We start from the raw sequence: 14336 nt of genomic DNA, 5'->3' as shown, positions 1-14336 counted from the left end.
CTCTATGCATGTCATCCTCGAAGAAATCAGATGCTTCATACAAGAATAAAAGTGATCATTCAGAACTGCCTTTGACTGGTTTGCTTCCCTGTAAGAGGACAAGGATCCAAACCATGGCAGCATAACCGGAACCAGAGCAGCCCTCACTGTAGGCCTCAGTGGTTTAGGTTTTTACTTTACTTTACTTTGTCACCTGTCAATGTGAGACTTTTGTCAGTCTCCTCAATATAGAAATGAAAAAGGGGGCTGGAAACAAGTCCAGGGGCATTGTCCTCCTGAAAAGAGCCCTGTGTCTGCTTTATAGGCACGGTTTTAATTCACTCTTTAATTACTGTAATAACAACTCGTTATTTTTAACACCTGTCCTGCCAAATCAAATCTTTAGCAGTTGTATTGTGTGGGCCCATGCCCGCAGAGCCTGCTCTTCATTATGGATCAGGATGGGATCTCCTCCGGAGTCTCCAGCAGGGAAACTTTTTGTACCTCCCCCTCAGCCTGCCTGCTTGGTCCCAACAGCACGTCGATGGTCAAAAGGTTCACATTTGGAGGCGCACAGAGGACCGGCGGCTCTCTACAAGGTAACACAAAGCAGCGTCTCTGCCCGGCTTTATTCCTTAAACAGTATTTGCAGCTTTTCGTCGCCAGCCTGTGCGCCGTCGTTAAAATCAGGCTGAGCTTAATTCCATGGATGTTGCGCTGAGAACTTTTACGCGTCGCTCAGCACAGATGAGCTTTTCCAAACTTTCTCCGGTGTTCACGTTTGTTCCGTGTCTGAATGCGGTGTTGCAGCAACTTTTTTCCCACAGTTATCAGGTGAAGACAGGTTGCTGCTGTTTGTGCGAAAAGATGCAAAGTCTTTCGAAACCCTTCTGTTTGAATCCGCTGTAGCCGCACTCATTTATCAAGAGAAAGTTACAGATGCGATGAAGACAGATTAAAACAGCGGCGAAATTGTAGAGTTGCTTACAGTTTGTTTGCACCATATGGTCGCGAGTTTACTGAGGGGGACTTTTCTTAACGTCTAACGCTGTAAATGAATATTTCTGCCTGCTCTCCAAAGCGAGTTTGCACTGGACAGATGAAGACTGGTACTGAAAACTTTTTTTAAAGTAAACACTATTTTGTCAGGCCTTGTCAGAGCGATGCATTACTTACTTCAGCTGTGTGTGTATAGGTGTATGTGTGTGTGTGTGTGTGTAGGTGGGTGTGTGTGTGTGTTTTGGCAGGCAGAAATGAAGGAATCCCCCCCCCCCCCTCCCTCACAGCTCTGGGAAACACCAGGCTGCTGTATTTCCATTCCTCTGCAGCCGTTCCTTGCCAGCTTTTATTGTGTCTGCTGCAGTAAAGGTGCATGACACTTTCACTGACACACTGTCATGAGCCAACTTGTAGGTGTGGTAACAGAAAGCCTCCAGAATAGCATGAAGTAAGCTGCTATTGCATTACATCGGATACATCTGTATGAAAAGGGGCAGTTAAAAGGGGCTAGCATTGTGCACCTCTTTTCCATTAGGATGCTGTGAGATGGAAAGAGTTCAGCCTTGATGCCTTTTGAGAACTTGCCTGCATTTCAGAGGCAAATGTTGCTAGCATCACATTTCAAAAGTTGGTACAATTTCCAGCAAATGGGGGAAAGTTTCTTGCGGTAGCTCCAGCTACACTTGTTCACATTGGTGGTTTAAAACCAGAAATTTCAAGGACCTGTGCTGTTGCCTGCTTTTCAACACTAGCACCACTCATGTTTGCAGCTAAAACGAATGGAAATATGCTCTGGATTAGGCCCCAGTACTGTGTTGGTGAAAAGGGTTCTAAGAGAGTGTAAGACACAGTTGCCACAGAGTGAATAACAGCGTTGCAATAATTGGCTCATTACAGGTCTCTACTTTATATAAATTTGGCTTCGATCTTGTGTAGTTCCCCTACTTTCTGGACCCATATAATTATGATGGAGTCAGATTTTAACCACCTAATTGTGATTCACTTTATGGCAGGCTCTGACAGGAATTTCCTCCAAACCTCCGGGAACTTTTTTGAAAAATCATAGTGATAAATGCTTCTGATAGTTTCTTGACACTGGCTTTAATGCCAACATTTTGATTTGTGTTTTTATTTATAAAGTTTTATATTGAGAATTTATGGCATGAGGTAAAACAAACAAACAAACAAACAAATAAACAACAAAACAAATTAAAGAAATTAGTTTTTAATTTAAAACATATAATGAGCTAAGCAGTTCAAATCTGTTTAGGCCATGAGCTGTTTTGCTCATCAGATGTATTACTCATGACTCAGGTGGGATTAACAGACGATGCGGGTCCTTGTTTGGAGCAGAATTTCTTTTTTTCCTGACAACAATGTTCATAGGAATTCTCTGTGGAATTCAGTGCTTAGAAACGTAATGTCAGTCCAAGAAGGGAGGGTGTATTTATTTGCAGAGATGACCTAAAGGTCAGGGAAAAATGTACCTAGTATCGCTGATGATGAATTAGATCAGTCCAAAAGCATTTTTACAAAAGCATAATATGTAGTTCTTGGAACGCTCTCAAAGTTAGAACATGTAGTGTAAGGCAGCATGGGTTTTTGGCACATTCTGTATGGTAAAATAAGTGAAAGATTTTTTCCTTCCTGATGAAGTGAAATAATAAAGTAAATAAAATCACTTTGAGTCTGAAACTTCCAACAAGAATCATTATTTAAAGGAGGCCAAGCACTTTGGTCCCTACCCTGCTAATTACCTTAGAGAATGTGCTTTTCTTAAAGTGTAATGACTTTCCAACAAACTCAGCAGCCAGACTGTTATGAGGCATCTCATGTATGTTCAGCTATTAGACTGCTAGAGGTTGATTGCAACACAAGATTATGAGAGGAATGTTTTTATGGAGATAATCACAGATGCACTAGAAATTTAGAAGCTGGGCAGATTCCAGGTTTCATCATCACAGCCTGCATAATGATTCATAACAGTGCACTCCAGCTGATGATAATGACAAGTATGTAGTCTTAATGTTAAAAAGATGGCAAGGCTGTAAAAATTGGACTCTTATGCGCTAAACTGGGAAGCCAGAGGTTGATTTTCTTGCATTTTGAGAAATAAACCTGTCTTTCTGTCTTTTTTCCCTGTTTCTTGCAGAGCAGAGGTGATTCGCATGAGTCATTAAAGATAATCTAAAGACTTGATCTTCATCATTACTGAACATATACCAGGTGCCATGGCTCAAGCTGAAGTAGTACTACTGCAGTGTGCGCTGTTTTTTTTCTACTCGAGTGTCTGTTTGTGCCAGCTTGATTGCACTGGCACAAACTGTCCCCTGCTGGACAACTGTATCGAAGAAGTCCTGGAGAGCGGTGCCTGTTGTGCTTCGTGCTTACAAAAAGGATGTGCGTGCGAGGGATACCAGTACTACGACTGCATCAGTGCTGGGTTCAAGAATGGCAAGGTGCCCGAGGGAGACTCCTACTTTGTTGACTATGGTAGCACCGAGTGTTCCTGTCCTGTAGGAGGGGGCCGGATCAGCTGCCACTTCATCAGCTGTCCTGATATGCCACCAAACTGCATCGAGGTTTCCGAGCCTGCAGATGGCTGCATGCAGTGCGAACGAGTTGGATGTGTTCATGCTGGACAAAAGTTTGAGGCTGGATACTCCTTCCACATTGACCCTTGCCGTGTTTGCCACTGCCCTAATGAAGGGGGGAAGCTCATGTGCTACCCGGTACCAGACTGTGATCCGCAGCAAGTTCATAAACCCATGTTAGCTGCACCCACAGAGGATAATACAGTCATCAGGCATGATAATTTCCCATACAGGTTTGATCAACAAGGCCACACAGATCAATTTGCCACTCCTTATCACCTTCCTAATGGAAATCTTCCTCTCTTTAAATTGTCACCGCTTGATAAAGAGAAACCAGAAGACTATGATTATGGTCCTACAGACTTTCCAGAGACCTACCCACAGTCTTTGCTGTTTCCCACCCCATCTTCCTCTTCCTTTAAAAAAGTTCTATCTGTGTCCCAAGGCTCTGTCAAACCTGACCGCATCTCTTCTCTTCAGAGCTTTGACAGGCAAGGCAAGCAGGCGCTGAGAGAACGATATGGAGTTCGTGACCATCCTTCAGGCAGAGAAGAAGTGACAGAAAGTCCCCTGAGACTAGAGCAGACTACTGACATGCCAAATATGCGTGCCACATCTTCTTGGCAGTTCTCGCAGGGTCTAACAAGTTTGCAAGGTGTCCTTTTTAATAATTTACGTCCACAGACAGATTTAGACGATTCATTGCATGGCCACAAGAGTTTGGGTAGTGTCGTATTTCCATTACACAGAGAATTAGAGAGTGAAAAACATACTGAGTATCCACATGCGGGTTCAGAAAGTGCCATTTATCCTCAGAGAGGCACTGAAACTAAGGCACATAACAAAAATACATCAGATAGCGTGGCACTGAGGGGTTCTATCAGTCAGACCAATGTGAGTCTTCCACAGAGGGGTACAGAGATCCAATCCAGTCAAGAGAGAGGATCAGATACAGTACATTTTCCACTGTACACCATGGAAAGCTCAGAGGTTCCCATCCATCCTGAGGCAAATTCAAATGGTCCAAAGGAAACGCAGAAGCTACTCACAGTTTATGAGAAGGAAAGGTTGAATGAGGAAGAGATGCAGGGGGAGAAGCAGGAAGAAATAGTAACTTTTCAGAATGTGTCTGGGCCTGAAGGAAAGGATGTGCCTTACACTATCGACACAGTGCAAGAGAGAAGCGAGGAGGACTCAGAGAGCAGCTTTCCAACCAGCATTTATGAAAAGACTACTTCTGAGCCCGTCACTCCTTCCCAAAGGCGGCCTGAATCCCTGACAACACCTGTATTCCAGTCTATCACCACCACCCAGCCACCAATGAGAGTTACACTGGAAGAAAGTCAGCTTGGTGGAGAGCCAAATCAGATGGTGATTAACCGTCACAGTGAAGGAAGACAGGAGGAAAAGGAAGGAGTGAAAGAGATTGAGGAAGATCGCCCTGTTTTACCCATCAAACCCGAGGAGGGTGAGTAAAAAAAAAAAAAAGATTACACAAGCCTTGCTATGCATGTTTTCTTCTGGATCCTAATTTGTGCTTTTTTTTAGCATACAAACATAAACGGCAGCATGGATTTTTTAGTACAATTTCCATATGAAACTTGGATTAAAATTGGGGTTAAACTAACAAAAAGCTTGTACAAAATAATTTTTAGACCTGGCAAAAATGTAGATGTGTCTCATGTCACACAGCCTCGCCTCTGTCAGTGCGCCCCAGGGCAGCTGTGGCTACAATGTAGCTTGCCATCGCCAGTGTGTGAATGTAGTGTGAAGTGCTTTGGGGTCCTTAGAGACTAGAAAAGCGCTATACAAATGCAGGCCATTTACCATTTACCATGTCTACCTCAGCCAAGTGTAAAAACGTTCTGTTTCATTCTGTTTCTAATGACAGCCTTGTAACTTAAAAAAAACATTATTATCATGAATCAAATAGTAAAAGTAAACTTCTGAAGCAGTAGGAACATTTTGAGCAACTTTGTTTCTTGTCCTAAAGAGGAGGAATTTTTCATAACTGCTTTGCTCCTTACTGGGTCGGTGTCATCTTTCTGAACTTAACATTTTCCATTACATTGTAGCAAATTGACCTTGGCAGTAGAGATATGTAAGATTAATCACTTCCCCTTTTTAATAACTTTAGTCGGTTTACACCACAGCTCTAAAACCCATTTTATTTCATGGGTAAGATATACTTGTATATACTATACTGAAAATTGTCTTTTTTAAATGTAATTAAGTACTTTGACATCCATGCAGCACTCACATTTAATAAACAATCAATTTCCAAAAATAAAAGATAAATAACCTGAAATATCTTAGCATATCGTAACATGTAAATTATATTAGTAGTACTTTGTCTCTTTATGATTCAAAGACAATGTTGATCTTTCAAGGCACTTTTGACATTCTATATGTTTCACTCCTGTGTAGCAATGCTGGTACAGTGGAACCCCGGCTTACGAAGACACCATTTAATAAAAAATTCAAGTTACGAAGGCACTTAACGGCAATATTTCTGCCCGTGGTACGGCAAAATGCCCGTGTATCCGTTTCAGAAATGTGTTTTGCTGTTCCACGTGAAAGACGTATTGTTGTTGCAGTGCGCTATTTCGTGTGCTTTTCGTTTGCAATTAGCCTATCGTTCATTCATAATGGGGCCGGCATAAGGCATAAATATGAAATATCATTGCACAGTGTACATACGTACATTAATTAACATAAATGTAAGTTTTAGTATGTTTAGAATTAAATTCCATAATGTTATGTACATGTACACGTACGTATGTATGCATGCATACGTATGCTTTCTTCAGCCTCCACCAAGAACTTCGTCTTCAGCCAGCATCGCCTCACTCAAAAGGCGATGGAAAAAGGTGCTTCGAAAATTTTGACTTACGAAAGACCCTCTGGAACGAGTCGGGGTTCCACTGTATTACTAAACAGCCAATAGCAAAGTATTTTATTGAAATCCATTAGAAGTAATAATCCAGTGGGCCTGTTTTACTGGATTTATGCAGAATCATCTGGGAAATGTTACCTGCAACATGTATGGGAAAAGCCGACCTATTTATGAATGCCTGCTACATGCTAACATCATGAAAACATCCTTCACAGAGATTCTTTGCGTTACATTAATGCAGAAATATATACTTTATTTCTAACATAACTGTTCTGGTTTCTTTGACATCATGCACATATTTGTTTGAGGTTTCTGCCAGTTGTATTGATGTGATACAACCTGTTGTCAAAACCTTTGACACTGTATTCACTGTAGTTTTAATGGATGACACTGACATGTCTGCAAACACTCACCAACTGCTCTCCAAGTCGTAGTGAAACTGTGAAAGTGTGTCCTAAACTGGAAACAGGAGAAGTAACAGTAGTTTGCCTTTGAAATAAAAGTCGCACCTTTTGAAGAGTGTTGTCGAGTGTCTGCGGACACATTGGCATCTTCTTGTATTGGACGTATTGGACGTTTATTCCTGAGAGTCTAGAAACATTATGTTGACGATGTTTTTGATGTAAATTGCATATGCTTGAACTAACATTCGTAGTACCTCATAAATAATTTTAAATACCACATTCATCTATTCATTTATTACAGTCATTTAAGACTGCCTTCCTGATGTATAGTTGTACAAAGTTGCCTGCACTTTCTCTGTCCCATTCTAAATACCAGTCATGTCACATGTGTATGGAAAAAACAGCCACATGTCCCTTGGTGTCAGAGCAGGCACAGAACTAGTGAGTCCAGGATGTGTCTGGAATAGGAGTCAAACACTCCTCCCATGGCAAACATCCGCTCACAGCAGTCTCCCACCCATCACCACCATCCTTCACCCTGAGCTCGCTCAGCTCCCTCGCAGGACCTTATAAATTCTTTCTGGCCACCTGTGTCAGCTGCTTTGATTTGAGATGTTTCTTTGTTGGTAATGTTTTTGTTTCAAAGATTTAGAAATAACATTTCTATGGTATTTATTTACATTGAAAAAAGTTATAGCATTGAAAAAGAAAGACACAAAAATGTGGCTGTAGTTTGAATGACAGTACGTGGTAGTTACACAGATGGTAGACCGCAACGTCGCTGACTCTGTTATATTTAGCTGGTCAAAGCCTTTCATATGGGACTGAGAGATAAATAATCTATTGCTGGTACACGTGAGCTGTTTTTTTTTTTTTTAAGGATGTGTGTAGCACGAGGCAGCAACAGAACCAGACACTGGTGGCCTGAAGGGCTTAGAGATACAGAGTTACATGTGCAGTGGCTACACTATCCGGTTGTTCAGTCTGACGTCACTAGCCGTGTCTGGGCCTAAACTCCGCTGCAGGTCCATATATCAAACGATCACTATGGCATTACTGAGAGTTGAAAAACTGTCTAAAGTCTTTCATCTTTAATAAAATGATCAGCGTTCTGCTCTACCAGGTGTAACAATTGAGTTTAACATCCAGGCATCCATGAAAACGGAATTTATGACATTTAACGGAGTTAGAAGTTAGCAGGGAGTTAGCTCGCTAGCTTCTATCTAAATACAATATAGCATGTCCTGACTGCGGGGTTTTGAAAACAAATTAAAACGTACAGCTCTGCTATCACTTCCAACATAAATGAAGACAGAAAACTAAACAGCAGTGACGTTTGTAGGGTTACTGAAGTTTGGCTAGCTGGTATATGCATGTGCTACGTGACCGCTAGCGACACAGCTATGTTAGCATAATATAAACATCATCATGTCATCACTTAACAACCGGATTGAAAAATACAAGCATTGTGACAATTAATAGCATGACCTGAACACTGTAAATCGATAAAATGATCCTGTATAAGACAGGATCATTTAACATTATATGTGTTTATAATGTATTGTATAGTCTGACTAAGCATTTGATTTAAAATCAACTATTTAATCAACATTATTTCATTTGTGGTGTTCCCAGTCAAAAGTAACCACTATAGGAAATGAATGGGAATCCACCCACCCCCCACCCCCTTTGGCCTCTGACCCCCTGAATGGCCCAGTGAATGACCAAATAAATGAAACCAACTGAACGACCCACTGAATGACTCAGTGAACGACTCACTGAACTACCCATTGAACTGAATTTGGTGGTGAAAAATGTTTGTTATGTTAATATAAGACTTGTTAAAACTGACTGGTCCATTGTGACTGGGAACATTCGAGTAAGGGAGGTGGGGGTGCACACAACCAGTTTAAACATAATGACCAAATTCTTTAATTTCATTTTTTCCATAAATTAGCAGTTTTATAATAGGAACTTTGGGTCAATTATTCTGAAAATATGTTAGCAACCAACCCATGTTGTGGAGTTGGGGTTGGCTATTACTTTATCTAAATCTTATACGTTTGTAAAGTCTGCTTATGTCCCCTTAAATGGTGCCACATTTGTAGGGTTGAGCAGCAGAGTTTAGTATGTGGGTTTTACCCTCAAAAACAGTGACAAGTAATCGACTAAACACAAAAGTCATTACTTTTTGTGCTCAGCTGAGACTGAAGAAGTCACTTGGATGAGTGATGAAACGTTTCTCCCACTGAAAACGCTGCGTCCAGATGAACAGAATCGACCTTTTGGAATGTGCTATATTTAGTTATGTCATAGGAAATTGAGTTTTATTGTTTGAACGGTTTAGAGACCCCAACAATATGGTAAATGGACTGGTTCTTATATAATGCTTTTCTACTCTATCTTGAGCACTTCACATAACTTGTGCTTTCACCCATTCACACCCATTCATGCTCTGATGGATGCATCGAAGAGAAACTTGGGTTAGTATCTTGCAGACTGGAACAGACTAGGATTGAGCCACCAGCCTTCTGGTCAGTAGGTGACCAGCTCTACCCCCTGAGCTACAGCCACCCACAGGAAGCATAATATTATGGCTTAGAAGCCATGATAATAGCCAGGGTTATTCATTAAAAATGCTCCGAAAGGCACCAACAGCACGCACACACTCAGGAAAGAGGTCCAGTTTTAATTATTCAGAGTAGTGCATGAGGCCTACCAAACACTGGCTGTGTCACCTGCCAATCAACGTGGCCATACTCCTTACTGAGATTGGAAGCTATCCATAGAGGACAACATTATTTTCTTTTTCATTCATTTCCTGTTACTCCTCCCTGTGTTAAATACTTTTGGCCTTTTACGAATGAAGAATGTTAGCATGCAGGACTGTAGAGGGTTACTCTGTTAGTGTGTGTGTGCATTCAGCACATTTCATTTTTATTGAGCATGTGGATGATAAAATGTTCATTTGTTAGGAGGCTGGTTTTAATAAGTATTGTGATGAAAGAATGTGACTAGGTAATTTCTGTGCACCACATTTGATTTATTTTCAGGCCATTTGCAAAGTAATTCATTATAATAGGGAAGGATTTTTCTGCAGGACATTGCCATGTCCTCTGTAGCATATGTACTGTAGGATGATAAACTAAGGAGAAGTTATCTGTTGGGGTGTGAAAGTGCCCTTATTCCAGATAACATGCTATCTTCAGATAGAAACACTGCAGACTACAGACAGGTAGCTTCTGAAAACCGTAAAGCAAAGATAGAAGGAGATTCTTGCAGGGCTTCTCGACAGGCTGCTGATAATGAAGTTTATCAGCAGCCTGGCATATCATATCAGGGTAGCACAAGAAAGGCATGAAAGATTTTGCAACTCTTTAACATCTGGCTCAAGATTTTTTTTCTCTTTTCTTTTTTCAAAAACTGGCACTGTGGTAATGTTTTTTCTTGCACATTATGTGTTACAAAATCATGTGCTTATGTTTAAGCATTTGTTGTGCTTTGTGACTTTCTCAGAGTCACCCTGAATTAAATGAATTTCGCTGTCCCTTAGAGCTCGCTACTATACTCATATATTAATCACAATAAAGTAATTATTTTGGAAGTGAAGGAAAATCATTAGTTTGTCATAATAAACCTGCATCCCATCTTTTCTTGCTAACTTTTACATCTTATCAAGTAGGTTACACCTATGCTTTGACCAGTGTGTCTTTGTCCTGTCTTCCTCCCTTCACCCCCAGCTGGTCGCCCCTCCCTGAGCCTGGTTCTGCTGGAGGTTTCTTCCTGTTAAAATTGAGTTTTCCCTTCCCACTGTTAGAGATGGACCGATCCGATATTACGTATCGGTATCGGACATAAAAAAGTGGTATCGTGCCATCTCTACCCACTGTTGCCAAAGCGTGTGCTCACGGGGGGCTCGTCTCAGTGATGGGATTTTCTATGTTATCTTTGTATTATTGCAGGGTGACTTTTTAATTTCTGGGGAAAAAACATTTCTCCCTATTTCGGGGGAGCTTTAGGGTCCCTAATAATATATCAATCATAAAATTTGACACTCTGCGCCCCCCCCCCCCCCCAAACAGATATTGGTTTGTTGCTTCAAGGCAACACTGTGCAACAAGGGCAGTCAAACACCAAGTTATTCTATAATAAGTTTTATTAGTACAACAAGGATGAACAAATAAATAAACAACAAATAAACAATGTAAACATTTCACAGAACAATAAAACACCAAAATACATCCAACATTTGACCATAACCCCACGCACACACACACACACACACACACACACACACACACACACACACACACACACACAATTACTTTACCCCCTGACCCCTGAGCTCCTAAGTGTCCCTCAAACCTGATTCAGGGATCCACTCCTCTACTTCACTGTCACTCCCTGAAAGCTCACTGTCCTCACTTTCTGAGGACAGAAAGTGCACATTCCCTTGGTTTCCTTTCATAAAAGCTTTTTACGTCTATGTCCTGTAATTATCAGTAGATTGTAAAGTAAAAAACATTGACTATGATCATATAAATGCACACAAACACATCTCTACACACATATGCTAATGAATTATATTGCCTGAAAAAAACTGGGCTAACTGCGCAGTGTTGCCTTGAGGCAATTAATGTATATTTTTTTATATACATTTATTTCACTATAAACATGTAAAATAGCAATCTTTATCTTACCTCCTAATGGAGATGTCTCTCATGTAGGGCTGTTCGATATAACGATATATATCGGATGACGATATAAAAACGTCTATCGTTTCATTTTACGATTTGTTTCGTGGTGTCGCAAAATAAACTGTTTACGGCAATATTTTTTGATGGTTTTGATGGTCACTGTAGTGGCTATATTAATTTCTCTCTTTCACTTATATTTAATATAACCACACTACGGACGGACAAGCGCCTGTTTTTATGCGTTGTCGTTAGCAACAACGACGGTAAAACCATCCCGTGTCCGCTTGTTTCTGTTCCACATAAACCTTTCACAATAAAGCTCAAGATCCTGAGACTTTTCAAAATAAACTGAATCACGTGAAAGAGCAGATTATTTACAGATGAGAAGTAAAAAAGAGCCACCAGGTGCTAAAAAATAAACCTTAGACTCAAACGTTAGAACAGGCTTTTCCCCGCAGCACGCCGTGTAATAAATACTCACAAAGAAAACGGTGGCCGTTACAACTTATGTCTAAAAATGTATCGTTTCATGCATCGGTTAAAACACTCGACTCCAGCTACACGACGCCCAGCTGGAAACACTTCCCGCAAGTCGAGCTGCCCGAGATTCACAGAATTTACAGAAAATGTTACATTTTTGTGATTTATATCGTTATCGGACGATAGAATTCTTAATTTAATTAATACCTGATTAGGCAATTGTTAGTCCCTTACTGTCCACCGGGTCACCAGCAACTCATTTAAGGGTTTGGGTTATGCTTTAGTGACATGCCAAATAGAAGCTTTTACAGACTCTGGATGGTGTCACATATTACATATGATTATATCAATCTTCCATGCCACAGTCACACGAGTGCTGTCCTGTTTAAAATGGAATAGCATAGAGGCTCCGTTTTGAAGCACTTTAAAATTTGGCAACATACTTCCATCAAAATTTGAGAATGAACCTCCCCTCTGCTATGTGTCTGGTGCCTTTTCTCTCACTTTCATTAACTTTGAAACCCATTCAAACAACCAGCATAGAATCAATGTTAAATTTCAGAGCATGCAGAAACGATGTGTTTTATTTTGGAGCAGTGAGTGCTACTCTGATTGTGTCATATGGCCAAAAAGTAATCATAAACAAATGTTTGTTTTCTGAGATAAACAGATGGTAACACTAGTTGTTCTTGTATTTTTATTGTTGCTCTTTTCAGAAAACTGATCATATAACAGATAAGTCAGGACTCCTCGACCTTCCAGCCCAAAAAAGATCATAGTTTCCTAGGAAACCTTAATCAAACAGGAAGTGAAAAGAAAGATAAATAGCTAGTGAAACTGAAAGTCAGTTTCAGTATGCAGACATGAGTGGAACTCTAGTTTGATATTTCTTTTTATACTTACCTCTACATCCTTAAGAAGCTTTACCTTTTCCCAGGATTCATCTGTAAATAAGAATATGTTCTATATTTGTCTGGTTAAATAAAGGTTAGCTGGTTTAACCATACTTGATGTTTGTCTTCAACACAGTTAATATTGACATAAAATCATATTATACAAATATGTTACAAATGTCTTTTGCTGGTTAAGCACCAGCTACTTAGGTGCAGCGATTTCTGTTGACTAAAACTTCATATAAAAATGTAGCATCTGCAGGATTTAAGTGTGGCAACAGTCCGTGAGTTTAAGTATTACGGTAAAGAAGCAATTTTGCATTATGCAGCTCCACCATCAGTTTTCTGTAAAATACGCAAAAGTTTAAATTTTTTTAAAGAAGCAAGTGTCCTCTGCAAGCAGTGAGTCGTAAAAGTTTCACTCAGCTATTCAGATATCCTAAACAGTCTGTCAGAGAGACGGAGTGGCTGATCAGTCAAAAAAGGATGATTTATTCTGTCAGCGAGCTGCTTCACACTCCCCGTCTCTGGACTCAGGTGAGTCAGTCTTGAAGTCGCTTTTTAAAGGTTACTGTCAAGATAAATCAGGCATGACGACAACAGCTGTCTTTGTGTACAGTAATGTGGCTCAAGTCGCCATCTGTTACATCCCCACTTCCAGATGGGATTTGGGATTCCCCCAAGGTAAAAGATTCTGATTTGAAATGGAGTTCATTTTAGAAAGCCAAGAGACATTGTGTAATGTAAATGTGACAAGAAACACTAAACTTTTATAGCTGGCATAATGAAAGAACACTTGCTAATCCAGCACAGGGAAGTACAGAAGTGCTGTTTTACCAGTGAAAACTCAAGTGAAGTTTCCCCTCACTGCTGTAAAAGTCATTTTTTTGCAAGGAACGAGGAAAAGCACAGACAACAACCTGATAAAAACTGAGAGAATGGACACAGACTAAATACACTCACCACAGACAGACAAGTAATAAAGTGCAGGGGAATGCATTAAAGAGAACAAAGGAGGGAAGTAAAAACACAGAAAACCACAGAAAACAGGAAAGAATGGCAATCCACACAGGACCCGCTGAAAATGAGACTTACAATAATAAGAAAGGATCAAAAGAAAGACCTTGACAAAAATATTGTTTTTGGATGAAGTCTTTTAAATTATAAACACAGAAAAAGTTGGAAAATGTATTTTATTCATTTTAATGAATAATAAACACATATAAATAAATATGTAGATGCCAACTATTCACTAACCTGGTATGTAAATCCAGTGTCTACCACGTATGTCATTGTGTTAGCTGTGGTAGTCGTGATACTTTTAGTGTTCTGCAGGCTTCTCTTAGTTATGGAGAGTTGCTCTTGGGAGTATGCAGTTATAGCAGCAGGACTTA

At 40.2% G+C, this 14336-nt stretch overlaps 1 protein-coding gene across 3 annotated transcripts in view; it reads left to right on the top strand.

Moving 5' to 3' along the window:
• Positions 1-447: 447 nt before the first annotated feature.
• The window catches only part of fbln2 (fibulin 2), an 83697-nt gene continuing 69808 nt past the window's right edge, over positions 448-14336 (top strand). For 2 of the 3 annotated variants that reach the window (XM_085405541.1, XM_085405539.1), the window contains exons 1-2: positions 448-578; positions 3131-5040. In XM_085405541.1, the coding sequence (XP_085261667.1) occupies positions 3210-5040 (1831 nt within the window). In that variant the 5' untranslated portion in view covers positions 448-578; positions 3131-3209. The remainder of the gene's footprint in view (positions 579-3130; positions 5041-14336) is intronic. The other variant, XM_085405540.1, reaches the window with a different exon arrangement.

This window comes from Rhamphochromis longiceps, linkage group LG5 (genome assembly GCF_057381845.1).
Source record: "Rhamphochromis longiceps isolate RC_006_pf linkage group LG5, R_longiceps_female_GT1.1, whole genome shotgun sequence".
Lineage (NCBI taxonomy): Eukaryota > Metazoa > Chordata > Actinopteri > Cichliformes > Cichlidae > Rhamphochromis > Rhamphochromis longiceps.
Note: the sequence above shows the minus strand (reverse complement) of the source record. Positions and strands in the feature narration are given on the sequence as shown.